Source organism: Argiope bruennichi, chromosome 1, assembly GCF_947563725.1.
Source record: "Argiope bruennichi chromosome 1, qqArgBrue1.1, whole genome shotgun sequence".
Lineage (NCBI taxonomy): Eukaryota > Metazoa > Arthropoda > Arachnida > Araneae > Araneidae > Argiope > Argiope bruennichi.
In genome coordinates, this window is record NC_079151.1 from 56,347,921 (window position 1) to 56,368,267 (window position 20,347).

General features: G+C 28.0%; 1 protein-coding gene across 2 annotated transcripts in view; it reads left to right on the top strand.

Moving 5' to 3' along the window:
• Positions 1-4,355: 4,355 nt before the first annotated feature.
• LOC129980806 (mannan-binding lectin serine protease 1-like) overlaps positions 4,356-20,347 on the top strand; it is a 49,604-nt gene continuing 33,612 nt past the window's right edge. The window contains exons 1-5 of one of the 2 annotated variants that reach the window (XM_056068127.1): positions 4,356-4,685; positions 15,327-15,397; positions 16,710-16,887; positions 17,519-17,703; positions 20,017-20,220. In XM_056068127.1, coding sequence (XP_055924102.1) covers positions 4,642-4,685; positions 15,327-15,397; positions 16,710-16,887; positions 17,519-17,703; positions 20,017-20,220 — 682 coding nt within the window. In that variant the 5' untranslated portion in view covers positions 4,356-4,641. Of the gene's footprint in view, positions 4,686-12,557; positions 12,701-15,326; positions 15,398-16,709; positions 16,888-17,518; positions 17,704-20,016; positions 20,221-20,347 lie in introns of those variants that run through there. The other variant, XM_056094010.1, reaches the window with a different exon arrangement.

Genomic DNA, 20,347 nt, shown 5'->3' on the forward strand with positions numbered 1-20,347 from the left:
GAGTCATCATAACAGCTGTCCGGCTTAATTGTTTAAAAGAATAACTTTTGTCGTCCAAACTTTCGCCGAATCGCTACACTTCATGAGTTGTTGACTTCCCTTCAGTTGCGCAGCTGCTGATTTTATTAATAAACCAGACGGTTTGAGCTTTTAGTGCCATTTTTATATGAAATAATTTGGGATTCTTAATTTTAATTTTGTATAAATTTAAATTTTGAGCTGATATAAGCAGAATCATTCATTTTGATGTGTATCTATATTAATTATCTCTATCAATTAACATAAATACTAATTTGAAAATTAAATGTGTAATATATTTACTATGTGCAATACAGAAGAGCATACATTTAATTATTCGTTCTCTCATCCTTTTAACTAACATTAGATAAACAAAATGATGCTTTCAATTTCTCAGCAAGAATTTTGATAGAAAGAAAATGGTATAAGAAATATAAATACGGTTAGCTCATTATAAAATATTAACTAAATAGGACATTTATTGCATTTATATTAAAGGCTTCTCTAAACAATTCTCAAAAAATGAATTTAAAAAGAAACATTAGTAACAAAATAGTTTTTTTTATCAAATTGTTGTGCAAAATTAAAACATTACATACTTACAGCTCATAATCAGGCGGATTTTTTTAAAAATGCTTTATATTGGGAATGTACTTCACGAATTCTTGTAAAAAAATCTATATATATGAGTTTGGCAGGAAAGAAACAATTCTGAAAAAGGATTTTCAAATTTGTAATGAATAATACACAGTAAATTGATTCGACCTAAAATCAGTGCCAATGTTTTCCTTTCAGTAATTGTATATGCTTACACATAGCGGAGCATTTTGTTTTTGTTCATTCTATAGAGAAGAGAATAGGGTAAGCAACTTGGAGCTTTTGCCAGTGATCAGTTTTGCTCAAAATTCAGATCTTCAATTTTTGTGATAAAACACATATTAAATTTCCTTCATATAAACCATTGCGATTTAAGTACATTGGACATATACAAAACTAAGAAACTGAGTGAAACGTTGATAATATGCTCCCGAACTTTATATTGCATTCAGCTTTTGTAGGAAGATTGTTTATAAGAAATAACTATTGCAATTTCATATATTTCTTGTCACACTCTTTTAATGAATGAATTAAAATAAACCATTTTCAGCGGTTATCTGTTCGTCCATCATGTTCATTTTTAAAGTAATTGGCAAAACTAAGAACCGGTACTCTAGGCGGGTGGATGTATAGCCATTTTTTATTTCATATGAAAGTTAACAATGTTTATATGTTTTAACAGTGTTTCCTGTTCCCTAACAGTATCCAATCTTGAAAAAAAAATCACAAAAGCATTATTTCACTCTACATTCTCTATGCGAGACATCAAGGCACAGTTCTCTAGTTACAGTTACTGAATAAAATATATTATGTACCGATTTCGTCAAATTCTACTTTATATGAAAGATCATGATCCCGATATGTCGTCATAGATCATTTGTCCCCCTCCATTTCTATTTTTGAAAATTATTACAAAATAAAATTTAGATGCAGCCCCAACTTCAATAACTGGATTGTTTTCGCCAATTTTTGTCTGCAGTTAATTTTATCACTTTGCAAACATAACTTACAAATCATATTAAATAATATAAAAATGTGGAATTATAATTTTGTTTTGGATGATTCATTTCTTAGCCATGTTCCAATTAAATATTTTTCTGGTTGTAGGAGGTTGGACATCAGAATTTTGAAGTACTACATTCTTCCCTTCATTTTTTTAATATTAATATTGAATTTTCAAGTGCATTCACTTTTTTTAAACCATCTCAGTATAATTAATCAATAAATATTTCCAATTTAAAAATAAAATAAAGTTCAAATAAAACAAATCAACGATTTAAATTTTAAAACAAATCAACAAGTTTAATTTATTATTTAAAAAATTAAAAAGCATTCCAATTACACAGAAATCTAGAATCTTCTGGTCATTTCTTTTAAAGACATTCTATACTTTTCTATATACTAAAGACATTCTATCTTTTAGAAAAAATTCTATTCTAAATAAGGAATTTGTGGGTAGAAGTAGAATCCAATATTCGAACATAAATTCTGAAGACATTGAGACGGGAACAAGTTCTGAAGCAAAGAACTTATAATAAAAAGTTCAGTGCCTGGGAAAACCATTGCAATACATATTTTTCTTTATCAATAGAAAAGTCGCCGGTTCGACTCCGCGGAGTGAATGCCAAGATAAAAACAAGAAGGCAAGGACGTGCTTGACTAGGCATTCTTCCAGGAATGAGGCGGGCAATCAGTGGGTTAACCTTTAATTTAGGACCTTCTTCCCTCCAGGCCTCTTGAACTCCCAACTGTGAAAATTCCAGGATACTTTAACTTCAGTTTCATTCTTAGTAATTTTTTGAGGCACCATTACCATATTAGGCTGTTTCTGCATAGAATTTCCATGAGTGAATCAGATATATAAAAATAGAATGAATAAACAGAGGGAAAAGTTCATTTTTGAAATTTATTAGTTATTTCCGTATCTTTTTTTTGCTTAGAATTTCCGTTAGAGAGTCCAATTTAGTCTAAAATTTACTTTAAACCAGCGAGAGGTCTAAAAAAACTTTCTCGCATACTCTCTAATAAATTTGTCATGCCAGAAAACACCTTGCATGGCACTGGTGCGCAATAGTTACGAAATATTAACTTTTGGCGTGAATTTAACATATTTACTGACTCTATCGTGCCATCATTGGCGAGTTTTTCGGCAATTAATCCCTAGCATACGGTTAATACCATCCAAAAATCCATTTTTCTTAACCGATTGGACAAAGATTTGACACAAAACTGCACTTGTAGTCACAACTTATCATACCAAATTTGATATATTTAAGTATTAAATTTTTGAATTATTGTGTTTATTTATTTCTGAAAGACAGTTAACCCGTAGTTGGATTTGGCTCAAAATTTGAAAGGATTTGAAGATTTAATATTTATATATACTATAGATGTTGAATATGTGTACCGAATCTTACCTATTCAGCTCTCTTCGTTTTGTAGTTATCGTGTTATATTATATTCGAAGAACCGGACTTCCTTTGAGAGAAATTTACTCAAAATTTGATAGAAATCTCCAAATTTGGTGTAAAAGCTATATACCAACTTTCAACCGTCTAGCTGAAATCGTTTTTAAATTATCTTTGTCGCATATAGACAGACATTTTCCAAACAATTGTGTTATTTTTAATTCAAAGAGGTCTAAAACATGGGAATTCGTCAAAATCTCGAGTTCAATTTTTTTTTTTTACCATTACTATACTTTTGCTATACTACGAATACCAGAAAGTAAAAATTGTTTAATGAGAATTCTCTAGTAAAAAGTTCATATTCCAAAATTAAAGCAACAATTTAGTTTCTAACTAAAACACACAGAAAATTACTATATTAATTTTTTTAAATAAATCAAATAAAACAAATTTTTCTGAATTTAATTAAGAATGCCTTAATAAAGATCAATGTTGTTACATTCAAATACCATACCTTAAAACTTTCACATAGCTAAACACACACATTTTAAAAACAGCAACTCGAACGACAGGCAATATTTGACCCTTTTTGACAACACACAACCATCATATACAATAATTTAAAAGTATATTTAGCTAATTAATTAAAACTTTGCATTAAAAAATGTTTTGCTATAAGCCTTTTTGATATTATAATGAAAACATTTTCAAAGTTTTTCTCAATTAAAAATACATCTTATATAAATATTGGCTATTTTGGTGCAGAATATTTAAATAAATATTTCATACATATATATTTTTTAAAGTAACTTATATTTCTACAGAATCATCAAATACTGATATTAAAGTAATTCAGCGGAGATTTAATAATCAATTGTGGAAACACAAATTTTTAATTACTTTATTCTCAAATCAAATCTTTATCAAAGAATGTCGCTATACAATTTCTCAGCATTTATAAAATAATTTTTTATATGTAATATGCATTTATGGAATAAGCAAACGAAAATTTTATTTTTAAAAAATGTATTTATATAAATTTATTAAAATTTTGCAAACAAGAAGTCATAAAATGGAAACCTATCAAATATTTATTAAAATTTAATTTTTCATATAAATTCTAAATGTAAAATTCAATCTTAAAAATATACGAGTTATTCAGGCCAAATTTTTTTTAATAAATGAGCCAACTATTTATTACATCACCAAGCGTATCAATCCGAAGCGTGATGAAAATTTGAATTTAAAATCAGCGCAAAGAGCGTTTCCTTTCGCAACAGTAACAGGTAAATGTGACGTCACTGGCCATCCTCAATCACCTGTACCAAAAAACGCCATTTTTCTTCGCACGCTTCCCGCACACGCAGTTCCTGTTTTCAGGGATTCCATACCTGTTTCGAATTCAGATTCTGCGCGAATGCGGTGGTCTCTTATTTCCCCTACAGTTGTCAACAAGACAAACAACTCCGATTCTGCTTTCAGAAAACTTAATACGGAGTTTAACGCGAAAATGAGCCAGAGTTATTCCCGCGCGGCAACGATTGTGGAACATGTTGCTGTTGCCACTGACATCTAACTTTATTTGTAACTTTTCAGATGAGTTATTGCGTTTGATGTTATGCAGAGAACTTCCATAGTGTTATTGATATTGCTTCTTTCCAGGTAAGTGGAAACAGTTTCGTCTGCAGCTTTGAAATTTTAAATTAAGAATTCTGAATTATTTTGATTATAAATTGCTGATTAAATATTTTAAATTAAATTTAAATATTATTTTTTTTAAATAAAATGAACTAAAATCAAAAAGTAAAATGTTCTTTGAGCAGCAAGAAAACAACACTTCGCTAAAATGTAAAGAGAATGGCATTGGGTTTGTTATTATTTTTCATTGAACAGAACATTTTTTTTTTATGTAAGTTATTCTTAAACTTCAATTTTCCCGCTCTTATGATATTAAATAATTTTGTTTTTAATATTTCTTTATTACAGATTTCTTTAATACAGATTTTATTAAAAATGATACATTTTTTATGATGTTTTCATGTGTTTTTTACTACATTAAAATGGCGGCAATTTAAAATAAAAAGGAATCAATAAAAAGTTTTTCCACGATATTTTTTTTTTAAATTATTATCCAGCATTTCTTTAAAAAATGTTTTAATTCTAATAGAAAAATGCTTAATTTTATATAAATACCTACAAATTTCTGTATTAAAAACTATTAGATCGATGTATCTTTTATCATGAATTCAATATTCACATTTTCATGTAGTATGTTTATACAATTATAACTAAATTACCTTTCAAAGATCCAATACTTATAAATCAAAATAAATTTAATCATTTCAACATAAAATTTATTTCTTAAAAAATGTTCTTATATACAATATCACGTTCACGAGGTAAGAATTTTTATAAATATGGATAATATCGCAGTTATAAAATTTTTCAACTTAAATTAAAATTTATGCTATGATTTTTTTAAAAATTTAATAGTAAACTTGTACTTTGTTATCTATTAACCTTCATCTGTAATGCATGTTCATTTTATTTTATATTACTTTATTTGAAAAAAAGTTTTTTTGTGCACGATTCTATCATGATATCTTTAAAAATTGTCTTGTTTAGTTGTTTTATAAAAAACTTATTTACGTTTCCATCTGTGTGATATACATTGAACCAAAAAAAAAAAAAAATCAATGTAATTGCTAAGCATTTGCTTTTTAGCATCGCAGCTGTTCTTTATACTCTGAATCACTATTGTTTGCCATTTCTTACATGTTTATGTGACAACTATGAATAACTGAACCGCCAGATGTTTACGATTCTGCGTTCATTTCATTGCTGTTAAATTATTCATCTCGATTCAGAGTAGCATTCTGACAGTGAATTAAAATCATGTACATTTATTTAAATATCTTGCAATAGAATGAAATAAGTTTTTTTTTTTTTTAGAGCTGTGAATTTTACCTTTTCCTTTATATTTATCAAGTAATACGCTTAAAATAATTGTAATTCAAACAATTTTCCCTTAACAACATATATTAGTATTAAAATTATTTCATTAAATTCATATTCATTGAACCTTGTTTTTTGTTCTTTATTCAATTCTGGAGCGTAGTGAAAGTTTCGAGATTTCTATTCTGTCCCAATTACTTTTTTTTTCATCTGATCAAAATTTTGCGATATGCCCCGATAACCTACAAATCTGCTAAACTGGACATTGATGCAAAAAGTCAATCAACCCACCTTCATTCAAAGCTACATAATCTTTTCTTCGAACTAAATTGATTTATTGTTCGAAATAGAAGAATTACAATTGATCTCATAATCACAGAACAAACCGCAATTGCGCATGGCATCTAACATCTAATCGAGCAATATTTTACGTTTTTTATGGATGTAACATTTTTCCTTTCCCCAAGATGCGTAATAAATTTCAAAATTATATTGTAACGACGCATTTTACAAATATAATATGTGTTTTGAGTGTTTCCTATTAAAACGCTTTAAAAAAGAATTTTAAAGTATTTAAGAAATTTCAAAAACCATGAAATTTTTTCAGATATTCCGGAAAAAAACCCGGAAGCTTTAAATAGGTCAGTTTGTGTTCATGGTCAATAAATTTTATAATAAATCAGTTTTGTGTTTCATGCATTTTATAAATTTTACGAAAAAAGTAAGATATTAAACAGCTATTGGCCTCGGAACAGCTTGTTAAAGTGCATTTTGAAAGGTAAATGAACTTTCTAGAAAGGACCATAAAGGGTAGCGGAAGTCAATCTTATGAAGGACTATGATTTCTTTTAATTAAATATTTTACCTTCACTCCCTATCTATCTTATGCTCCATAAAATTGAAACATTGTTTTGACACTGACTGATTGACACTAGATACGAGTTTGGAAACCGTCAGAAAATTCACCAAAGAGTTTGATCAATTTCCGCATCAACAATCTTTCTAAATCCGAATTTAGAATTTTTTTTTTTACGTCGGCCGATGCGTGCACGATAGCTTCAATACGAAATAGAGTGAAGGAATGAAATCGATATGTGGTTTTAAAAATTATACATCTGTATCAAATTTTGAGCAAAATTCGTCATCGGAAAATCTGTCCCATATCTGTGTGCATGTGAGCTTGATCATTCCAACATACAATCAGCTAAATGAACGAAATTATATTAATTACAAACCAGTTTAATCTGAGTTTTTCTAATTATTTTAGCGGTCCATTTTATTGATATAGAGGATGGATGGAAATGGATATACTTTGTGTAACATAAAAAAAAAAAAAAATTAGATTGCTGAACTTTACGAAGAAATGGAGTCTTGAGACAAAAAAGACTGTATTACAATATAGATAAGCAAGAAAATGAGAAAAATGAGCAAACATTTTGAACGAAAGTGATGTGAGAAATTAATTTTGTTTTTAAATAACCTTCTTTTTTTTACTTTTTAATGGAAAAAATGTAATTCAAGAAATTGTTTTAGACAGGACAATAAATAAATTTTGAAGCATACAAATACTGCTACCAAAGATACAGATAAAGCAAAACTGAATAGAATTGAATAAATAAAGTTATGCATTCTTAGTTGCTAGAAAAGGTAAATGATGCCAGAGGAATGGTAAGATTTTTTCGCCCCCTCACTTATCATCAGTCGTTTAAAAAATGTAAATGACCCCAAGGCTTGCATTTTTATTTTTTCCTTCATCCTTTAATTTTTTAAAAAAATGTATCAACGTACTAATAATGTATCAATACATCTTGATTTCATTATGCTCCATAAGATTTTTGCCCGAGGAATGTCTACACTTCCTTTTGCCTTATAAAGAGAATATACTATATACAACAAAAATTTATCTATTATACAACAAAAATTTGTAGACCAATGACAGCTTTAGCAACTTTACTCGTTACGATCGGATAAGTTCTTGAATATTTTCTATCTAGCAAAACACAAATATTTGCCAGTTTCCCCTGAAAATGTTTCAGAAAGGCAACCTATGCTTTGTAATTCGATATAATTCAGATTTCTACCTCAAGTAAGGCTCAAATGCTTCAAGATACTTTAAACTTAGATATATTAGACCATCGCCACCCAATCCTTAAAATATTTTTTAGAAAAAATATTAAAATAAGTAGTTTTTACTTACAATAAAAAAAACTTACTTAATTTTATTTATATTACAAAAAAATCTTATAATCTCACTATCGAATTTCTACCTTTAATAATTTTTTACAATTTATTTTCATATTAAATATACTGTAATTGATGTACACTTTAAATGTATTCTAATTAACTCCCTCTATTTTAAAATGTTTGCAGTTTGTTGGATAATCTAGTTTAAAGTTCATGAACTTGAACTTTTATAACACATAGCACAGGTATTATTTTTTAATAGCATTTGTATAAATATACATCTATGAAAGCAAAATATATAATAAGAAATAACTTTAAAAATAAAGTTTGAGATTAAATTTTTAATAATAAATGAATTAAATCCCCCAATTGTTTGATTTAATTACCTTGAAATAAAGATGCAATATTTGTAGTTTCTCGATAAAAGAAATTTATTCTAACTTTATAGCTAATGAATCGAACTCGCAAATTTTTGCGTCTTTTTTTTTTTTGAAATATAATATTATACATAGTTTTGCTTAAATCCCTCTTTAATTGAGTGCCGTATCCGGATTATTTTGTATCAAATTACGAAAATCACTTTTTATAAAATAAAAATATTTTTGGTAAATTCCAATATTTATCGGAATTTCATATTTTATCTACCAGTAAAACCGGTTAAAATTGTCGCTAAACACTCAATAACCTTTAATTTAATATCAAGCTATTAAAAATAATTGAATTTTCAAGGTTGACAGAAAATACTCGCGAGTATTCGTTGGCACGAAATGACTGGCAAACAAACATATGAATGAGATTCAAGTAGGTTTTTAAGGAAACTGGAAATAAGTAAAATACCTTCCACATTTGTCTGCCATGGTTCTCTTCATAAATTATTGCTGCTGTTCCATTGTTCTCTGTCTTTCCTTTTTGCGAAGTTCCCTGAAAAATTTTAAGCATTTTTATTTTCATGATTCCCGAGAATTATCAAAGGAATTATTTATATATAAATTTCATTGTTCTTCCTTTGCATTGAATTGATAATTTATTCCGATTCATACTCTAATCTAAGCGAAACAAGCGGACTTGAAAATGCAATCCATTTTGTGTTTAGTTTATTTTTCACGTAATGTAAAGCATACACTTTAGATCTCTTACTGTGTCCTGCTGTGTTCCAAATCTTATACAGATAGATAATTTTTAACATCCAAACAACATGTTAAATCGCATTTATCTAGCTTGCTGTATTCTTGAATTATCTTGATAACATACACATACAGATAGGTGATTTTTAGCGTCCAAACAACATGTTAAATCTCATTTATCTAGATTGCTGTATTCTTAAATTATCTTGATAACATACACATACAGATAGACAGTTTTGATCCAAAACTTCGATATAGATCTAGATTTAAAAGTGAGTTAGTTATATAGATCTGGTATGAAGTGCTAAAGACCCTGGTGGCAACGGCAGGTTTCTGACAAGGTTAGAGTAAGCAATTGCCTGAAGTTGCTGGGCTAAAGGGGGTCGCAGGTAGATTAATTAAAGATTAGATTAATTTTTCCAAATAAATTTGTTAAAAAATACAATTTTATGTATAAAAGTATATTAGGATAATATTAACACCTTATCAAGTTCTCGAATTTGTTAAATTGCTAAATGTGTCAAATTTGAAAAGTGCTTTAGGAGTGAAACTGAACAGTAAGCGCGTGACTGTTTTTAACCTTTTAATAAAAACCTTAAAACCCTTTACCTTTTAATCTTTAAAGTTCATTTTCTGAACTTACATATTTTTTCCTGAAAGTTTGGAACAGTTCATGAGAATACAAGAGAGCGAAGTACTAAAAAGACATAAGGAAACATTCTCGATGAGGGTTTGATAGTCAATGATAATGCATTGACGTTCTGCACTTAATCAAGTTATCGATGAAAATATGTAAATAAAAATATGCTACAAAAAAAGTATGTAAAAGGGAAAAAGAAACGGTTCCGCAAGCATTGACATTAAATGCCAGTTACCATTTGAACCTATGGTTTGAAATTTAAAGTTTTTTATTTTAAAAAAATTCATGATATTAAAATTGCTTTTTTTAATCGTTGATGTATTATTTAATAAAAATCCAACAAAAAAATTTTTAAAAATTGTATATCTGAGTGAGAAAGATATAATTTTTCTTTCGCATAAAGAAAACATAACTATCGCCTAGAAAACCCCATGCATTTAGTAAAACAAATCTGAAAAAAGCTGTTAATATTTGCATTTCAGATACAAGTAAAATTAAATCTGTTAAACATCAATTGAAGAATTTTTTTAAAAAATTGATTAAAAGCACTCCCTTTTTACATTAAGCGAATGTAGATATAATTTTATTTACACCTAGATAGAATAAATAGTTATTATATTATTAGATAAATTACTCAGTTATAGTTAGTTATTATAGATAAAATAAAAGTTATAGTTAATTATTATAGATAAAATAAATAGTTACAATTAATTATTATAAATAAAATAAATAGTTATATTATTATTTAAGTTAAAGATTGTAAAGAGGGAGCAGAGTTTCGGAAAAAGATATTTTCTAATAATCATCGTAACAGAGCAATGTAATAATATCGATTTATAGGAGGCGGATTTCATAATATATCCGTGCCATGAGGATCAATCTCAACATATTATAGAATCTACTTATTTTATTCATGCAATATAGGATATGATGAACCCGATATGCATTGTATGACTCTTCATCAAAGTTCTGGTAAATAAGATATTATTTAATATGCTATAGATTTATAGATAACCTAAAAACTAATCATCTTAAATTTCCGTCAACGCTATAATGGACTTTTCTCTGAAAACAGGTTTTCGAATGTTTTCAAAAATTGTAATGCATGCAAAAAAGAAAATTTGCATTGAATGAAATTTTAACATTGTATAAAAATAAAAATAATCTTTCTAAGACATCCTTTATCCTTGGTCTTTCTCTCAAACATTCAGTCCCTCCCACATGGTATAGAAGTAACTAAGCGAAATTTGTTAAGGAAAAAATTGACCTTGACCCATCTGAAAAGATTAATTTTAAATTTCTTTAACATTGGTGCTCGCGATGATGATGAAGTATATTCACGTATACGTCAATCGAGTGAAGTGCACCAAACATAATTTTCTTGCGGAAAGAAAAGGGGTATCGAATTACACTAGAATGTAAAATAATGTAAAAATGAAAGTTCGATCACATGCTTCGTTCATTACCACGTGAATATGACGTCATATGGATTGATTCTATTGAAAACCATAACTCTCTAATATCTCACTTTATTTATAACTTGCCTTTGGTTACCAGTTGATTCATTACGAATATTGGCTGCATTAAATTTCATGAACACTTTAAAAAAGTATTTTTAAGCATCAAATTGTGATAAATATTAGAGTTTTGTTATTTTAATAGTCTTGCACCTGCTCAATTTATTGTGCACATGAACCTTCTTAATAAATTCAGATAATGCCTTTAAACTGTTCGGATAATCTATTATCTAACTAACAATTTTTTGCAAAATTGTGGCTTTTCTTTCTTATTCCAAACGGAGACGATAATAAATAGAATGTCCCTTTAGCTTTTAACAATAGAAGAAAATCACGCTATTAAATATTTGATGAAACAATGAACAGAATTTGAATCCTATTGCAACAATACGATACGTTACTGAAATTTACACACAAAAAAATTTTTTGATCTCAAAAGTTTAGAAAAATTACACGGCTAATAAATATATAAAATTGAAAGAATACATTTTTTTCATTTTAAAATTATGTTAAAAAAAAACTTTGTAGCGGCATATTATTTGATGAAGCTATTGTAGAAATGACTCAACATCTCGTTTAATTTTTAATTAATTAATTTTTTTTAAAAAATCGCTCCGATGAGCGCATTTTTATCACTAAATTTGCGCCAAAATTATAGATCTAAGTTCAAACGATCTAGCTTGTTAAGCGCCTGCACTGATACGCGTTAATTCTCCTTAGTTATTAGAAGAGATAATGAAACAAACGTAAACATTATCGACCCTACGATGTAGATATTACGATCTGTGATCGAAAAATTACTTAACTTTTAAATTTTAAGCTGAAAAACAAAAACTAAAATTAAGTTTTAGTCTCTTAAAAATTGTTATTATCGTTTGAAACAAAAACTAATGAAGTTTTCATGCTGCATTCCAAAAAACAAATCAACTGTAACTTTCGCTTTCTTTATTTTAAGTGACCTCTCCAAATGCAAATGCGTACTAGAAGTGCAAACTGTGAATGTTTATTTTCTTTTTCCCATTTCGAAAAAGCAGGACCCTTAAAAATGCGGACTTTGCGCTGGTAATCGAAGACGTTTATCTGATAGCACAGCAATTTTCACACGCCTCAGAGTTACGCGTACGGGATAAAACACAAGATGCATTTCACTTTTAGACTTACCGAAAGGAAAGTGAGGTTCTGGGGTAAGGGATGTGGAGCTTGTATTCTGGTTCTTTTAGTGGGAACAGTGTATTTGTTTGATCTGGTCACTCAAATGTAAGTTTTTAAGCGATTGCTCCCTTATATAGGATAAATGTCGCGAAAAGTTGCTGTATGCCTTTGACGTTAAAATTTCATTCACATTTTAGAATTATGTTGGTATTTTTAATGTTCAATATGGCATTTTGGTTTTAGGATTAATCTATATGATAAACTTTTGAAATTCAATAATTCTCAGATTTTTAGTATTTAAAAACTTACTTTCAATGACAGTAAATTATTTAAATATAAATAAAAATTTTAAGGTTTCTTTTGTACTATTTGTAAATTTTAGCGTTTTTTTTTTTAATGTGGGATGTTATTTTTGGATGATGTTTTTTGGAAAATGTTTATAGATTGAAATCGGTGATATTTTTTAAGACCAGGCCATATAAAAAATTATTGTAATAAGTATTTTATTTTATTTATTTATTTATTTTTGCTTGGAAACACATTTAAAAAAATTTGTTTTTGTATGTTTTATATTTGTTTATATATGTTTTGTTTTTAATATTTAATTTTATATATTAATATTTTTTGATCGTATTAGAACGGTAAAACTGTCTAATAAATGACATTAAATGTATCTCATTATAAAACATTCAAAACTGTCTAATAAATGACATTAAATGTATCTCATTATAAAACATTCATTTTTTCGGGTCGAAGATTCTTTCTTTTCTATTTAGACACGTTTTAACTTTTAAAAAGTTTCATTCATATTAAACAAACAAGAATTAAGGATATTGTACTGTATATTTTCGGTTTTGAAATACAGCGAAAATTCTAGAAGCAATAATTTTAATTTAAAGGAATTCACTTCATTTTTTTCTTTATCAAAATGAGTTTCGAGATTCTGGTGACACTTCATTGTCATTTTCTTTTTATAGTTAAATCTTCAAGAACTTAAAAAAAGAAATATTTAAAAAAATTTTTGAAGCTTAACGTACAAAAATCATTTCAAATTTTTAAAATTTCAATCATTTCTTTTCATTGATTTTTATTTTCACATATCTATTTAATTCCTATTGTGTGAGTTCTTAAATAAAGCGAACGACGTGAAATAGCTTTTGATTTTCTAATGATAACCTAATTGGATTCTAAGGTTCGATTACATAAATAACTCTGAATTGAATATAAACAAGAAATCCGAAAATATTGATATTATATCATTGGAATGAAGAAAGCATTTTTTAATTTATATGCTCAATTAAATATTTTTTAATTATCTTTTCAGCATTTTTATTATCCCTTTTTTTATTGTTATTTTTGTTTCCATAGTCAGCATAAAAACGGCAAACATAGAATTATATTGAATATGTATTCTTGAATTGAATAATAGATAAACATTTATTTGGTTCATATTTATTTATTTCTGTATTATGTATTCTTAATTCCGATATTCCAGGGAATGATAATTCAAATTTTATGCATAAAAAGTGAAATGAAATTCTTGTTATAAAAATTAAGAAAATTGTAGGTGGGATTAAATAAAACCTTGTGCTCTAAAATAGGAAATACAATTTAATAGAACGCCAGAAATATTCCTTATATTCTTTTTTCAAATCAAGTTCTTTTGAATTTCTTCATTCCTTTCCTTATTCACTAAAAATTATATTGATGAAAATACCTGTATTGTAGGTTGTTTTTTTTTTATTTATTTTTTTTTTTTTTTAGATCGTTAGTAAGCAGTTTACATATCACAAACTATTTTTATACATTTTTCAGTTCGAATTACCGAGTTTCAATCATCGTCTACTGATTGAATTTAATTCTGATACATTTCACTACTGCATATATTGTTAAATTAAACCGTAATAATATACGCAACATAATATTAAAATCAAAATGATTTGGTAAGTTTTGCTTGATAAAAACGGAATTATTTATACTTTCAAACAGCTGTTCTCTCTTAATTTTTCATAATAAAGCAGATTATACACTCAAGTATTTTTTTTTTTCCTTCTTTTATGATTGAAATAAAAATCTGTGAAACTCCTTTTTTAAAAACAGCATAATTAAGTTAAAATGATTTCAGTTTATGAAGTTTATAGAATACATAAATTGAAATACATTTAAATGGAAATTTAAAATAGTATACTACCTTCACAATAATCAATGCCCATAATGCGTGTGACGATGAAATTTAAATGAACCTCAATTGTATTTCGTATATATTAATTGCAAGAAAATATACAAAGTTGCCTGATATTAATTAATAAATATTCATTATTTTGCATCATCTTCTTCTTGGAAACTCAAGATAAACTTCAAATGTAGTACTCCACTTGAATTTTGAAATCCATACAAGACACCGGCAAAAAGCATAAGACACCGTGCAGATGTTAGTTCACATACTTAGATACGTTTGACATGTGGTTGTTCCTTTAGAAGAAACTCCTTTGTTTTAATAAAGCTGCACAAACAAAGCCAAATAGCCTTCTAATTTATAATATTTTAATCAAAATTTTGAATTAATAAAAAAGGCTTTGAAAAATTTAGTTTTAAGCTTTTCTTTCTTTTGATTTTGAAAGATGTTTTAATATAAAACCCAGTAAATTTATCACTCATTTTAGACTGTATTATAATTACTGGCAAAAATAGTATTTTACAACTGATATTATACATTGGCAACTCTTTTTAGATGCGTAGACGTAAGCGGAAATGGAGAGCTATCTCCTGACAGACTACTTCGACATGCTAGAGAAGTAAATGGTAAGATTTTGCACCTTGACTACTATATTTTTTTGTTCATTCATATAAACAAAGATCACTGAAAATTTTTCGTAGCAAGCTTGTAACTGATTCTATAGTTTTAAACTCTCTTTCGTGTTTTTATTTTTATTTGATATAATAAAACACATCCATGCTATTACATTGATTAATTTCGCTTCATTTATAAGATTCAGAGTGCAATTTTTTCAAATCTTAAAAATTTTCTGTTTCGGAATCAGCAAAGCAAAAACATAATCAAATAATCAATTAATCTTACAATATATTTTGAATAAGATGCAGCAATACAAAATACAAAAGTGCTATAATTTTATTTATTTGATATCTGTTTTTAACTTATTTAAATGAATTAATTATAACTAGATCATGATATACTTAGCTTTAAACACTCTAATATGTTATTCAAGGGATGAACTTTCAGTTTCTGGACTCATCAACTTAATAAAGTATTCAAAGGATTCATTATATATATATATATATATATTTTATTAAAAAAATTTTAAAAATATTATAAAATTTTGTCATTAAAAATATTAATGATTATATTAATTATCAATTTGTGAATTAATTATTGATTTAACTATTAATTTTTAATGTAATTATCATTTTTATCGCAAACTGAATTATAACGGATAGAAAACACATTATTTATTGAGATATTAATTTTTTACTATAAAACTATTGAAATTTTTTAATGCAAAAAAGTTATAAAAAAGGACATTTTGTGAAATTTAACTAAATTAATAATTCTAATATTTTTCAGAAATGGCTACTATATGTTGAAAAAAATTATTTATCTCTATTTTATCTTTTATCTTTGGATTATCAATATTAGACTAAAAGAAATTATTTTTTTCTGGAAAAGAAATATGTTTCGATGAAGCAAAGAATTGTTCAAAAGCTTGAGCGAGATTTTTAGAAACAATAATCAACCACTTGATACATAATTTCAATTCTACCAGATGTATATTATATATTTTTAATCAGAAACTAAATGTATCAGGACTTAATGATAATGACAGATAATTCTTGGTTCATTTTCTATATCTTTTTATATAATTAAAGGTATAACAAGACCGAATTGAAGAATTTCGAGAAAAATAATTTTTAAACAAATATTATTCATTATATGGTTATTTTATTTCCTTTTCTTGGCGTTTTTAATTCATTAAATAATTGAAAAGTTTTATTCCAATTTTAATTTATTACTTCGATGCAGTAATAGATAAAGCATTCAAAATAGACTTATTATTACTTAATAATATTGGCATTTTTGTCCCTTATTTAATTCCAGATGAATGCAATTTGACTCTGACAGTCTCAGGAAATGGAGGCACAATATCCAGTCCAGGTTACCCAGAGAAATATCCAAGCAATACAGACTGCCGTTGGTTGCTTGTTAGTGAAGATCCGAATGCTACACTCTTTCTTCGAATTGACACCTTGCAGATCGAACCGGACACAAACTGCAAGTATGTTAATAAAATATTTAAAACAAAACCATCAAATATCGTTTTCAGTTTTCATACCATGTTAACATGTTTCATACCATGTTATATAAAATAATATTACATAAAATAAGTTTTATCATTAAAAATAATCTTCACTGATTTTCTTTTAAAATCCCCTTTGGCAATCAGGAAAAATGAATTACATTTCTAGGATATACTTCTGTAAGCGTGAAAAATAACACTAATATTTCGATGATAGGTTTTAAAGAAAATAAAGATATACTTAACTTCAGTGTTTAATTTTTTTAAAGAAAATGTAAAATAAGGCCTATATTATCTGATGTCCTATTAAATTTATTAAACATATCAATTCTATCGATTTAAGCTTTATATCTTGCTTCATTGGCGGGCCATCATTGGTGGTGAAATAGTACATCCAGTTTTGTAAATTTTATTGCATTCATTCAATTCAAATCCAAAAGAATCATCGCATAAATATCTTTATTCATTTTATGTTTATTAATAATATTTTTTCAGTCAGTTTATATATATTTATAGCGCTCGGAAGGTACTGTTTCAACCTAGCCAATACCGCCGCTACTGATATTTTGAAATGTATTTCTCCAAGTAACAGCGACTGTATTCATTGCAGATTGGACTACTTACAGGTGCACCTCGGGTCCTCGACCCTGGCTCCAGCTCTGGACCCTTTATGCGGCAATATCAAAGACAGGGTGATAAAGACTAATTCTTCGACTTTGCTTGTGGTGTTTCATTCCGATCCGGTTTACGAAGATAGGGGATTTTCTGTGGATTACTTTACGCAGTCAGCTGGAGGTACATTTTGTTAAACAATATGCTATTACCAAAAGATTATTTCAAAAAATTATACATAAATTCTCATTGAAATAACTATGGAAAAACTCAGAAATGATAGAATAATGTTCACATTACTGCAAAGTCATTGCAGATCAGCTTTCTCAACCTGTGGTAAGCGTCACTCCAAGGATATGTGAAATGATCGCAGGGAGTATACGGAAAAAAGATGTTATTATAGTCACTGTAATCTTTCATATAGCATAAAAGTTTGCGAAACCAGAGCTATAATTGAAGTTGTAGGGCTAGGTCTTTAATTTTGCCGATTCTTTAAAATTCGAGATAAATATTTTGCCTTTGCAAATGTTATCCTTTATATATTAAAATGACTAATTTACCTACATTCAAAAGTGATTCATCTTTTTGATATATAATGTCCGATGAATAGTTGATCAAAATAATGGTTTCCGCGGAAAATATCGTCTAAGAACGCAGAAGAGGCGATTGGATAATATCTAGTAGTAGCTATAAAATGAATTAAATATTATTCCTTTTTTGTTGTTGTTGATAATTGCATATGAATGTAAAACTTTAAGAGACTTTATTATCAATGCCCATTGAAGATTTTTTTATTAAAAAAATAAAATAAAATAAATTATTTTTATGTTAGCAATATTACTTGAGGTGTGGTGTTGAGTAATTACAAATTTTATAATCTGCAGAACAGATGAAAACTATAAACATGTTGAAATGCCGTTTTCCTGATGATTACGCGGAGCTGTTTTTTTTTAAATTAATTTGAAACTCTCTATGATTTACATTATTCATCAAACCGATCCTCCTACGCGATAAATCTTGGAATCATTGAACTCTAGCGAAATCGTAGAGAAATTTTGTTCTATCAGTGCTCGATTTTTTTGACAAAATTATTGATATAAGATTTATACATTGTAGTATATTTTTAGCAATATACTGTTATTTTGTAATGAATCAAACTTTATTGAATTTCGCCTACAGGGGCTCACAGTAGCTCAGTTCTCTTCAAAAATTCACTAAGCTGTTGCATTCTTTCCTACTTTTAAGAAACCCCCCGGGGGTCACCTTGAAATGAGGATGAGAAGCTTCCGGCATGGTGGTTGGATCTCGCCACCCTGGAGGGGTACACTAATAGGTGGGGGATCTGACTCCTCCCATCTTTGACGGGACGTACTTCCTTTGGGGAAGATTGTACCGTTGCCGATGACGACCTTTAGGACTGAACCACAGTTCCCGCCAATGTTGCTGTTGCGGCAGTCCGGTCATTCAGTTTTATTGTTTAAATCCGTGTGCCTTCGTGGCGGGTCGGAGAGTTAGATAGCTGACTTCCTACTTTTAAGACGAGACTGCGAGTTTCTTATGTCCTTGCTGAAAAGGCAAATATATCAGATCATTGAGAGAAAAAAATTGAATAGGAGTGGCCTTCCCAAAACATTCTGGTATACAATAATATGCAAATAAGTATTTGTATATTATTAACCGTAAGCCATTGGCAAACAATAGTTACGAAAGAACTTAATTAGCGTGCGATTTTTAATGATTTTTATTGGCAATTAATCATTGGAATACGGTTATTACACAAGCATCGAATCTTGGACTTCTTTTTTCCGACCAATTCAAACCAAACTTTGACACAGAACTGCAACTGTAATCAAAGAATCACATCTACTTCTGTACGTTAAGCCATTCATTTTTAAATTGTCGGGTTTACATACTTGTGAAACCACAGACCAATAGACGGTCAACCGCTGGACGAAGAAGGTTCAATTTGATAAATATATACAATGTAGATCATTTTATGAGATATATGTTCTAAAGATTTAGTAGGAAAACACCAAAAACTTGTTAAAATTTTTTTTTATTAAATTTGTACTTTGAAACGTTGACTGTGATCTTTCTTCTGTCTTGAAAGACACATATACAACATTTCATGAAAATTGACAAAAACTATAGACTTATTTAAAAGATACACTAACAGGCATTCATCTTTATGCGTTATGAGATTATAGGGAAAATGTAATCAACAATTAGATATTCTCTACTTTTAAAATAAAAAAGGCAATATAAAATTATCTGTTTAAATATATCAAAATTTTTTTCAGTCTCAGTTTTATCATGCACTTTTGTTTATTGCTGTGATAGATATAGTTAAACAATTTCCTACAATAAACAAACTTCTAAATCAAAGACAAATGCTGTAAACACAAGATTATTTCTTTCGCGAATTTTTCAATGAACATTTCAAGGAACGAAACTAATTTTGATATCTCTAACAGCGAATCATTCTTTTTCTCTCAGATTGCAAGACGTCGTTGACAGGAAGTTCCGGCGTAATCAGAAGCCCCGGTTTTCCAAATAACTATCCAGACAAAACAGACTGCTGGACACTGATTACGGTGAAAGAAGATAAGAAGATAGCTCTCCATTTCGATTCATTGGATCTAGAGTACGGAGATAACTGCACGTTCGACTACGTTCAGATATACGACGGAGCCACTCGAGGCAAGTATTAAGAGTGGAAATTTCAAAGTAAGAGCAACAAAAACTATCAAATAAAGGACGTTTTTCGCCAGCCTAAAAGTGATGATTAGTATTTATATAAACAAGATACATCTGGTTTTCAATTTTG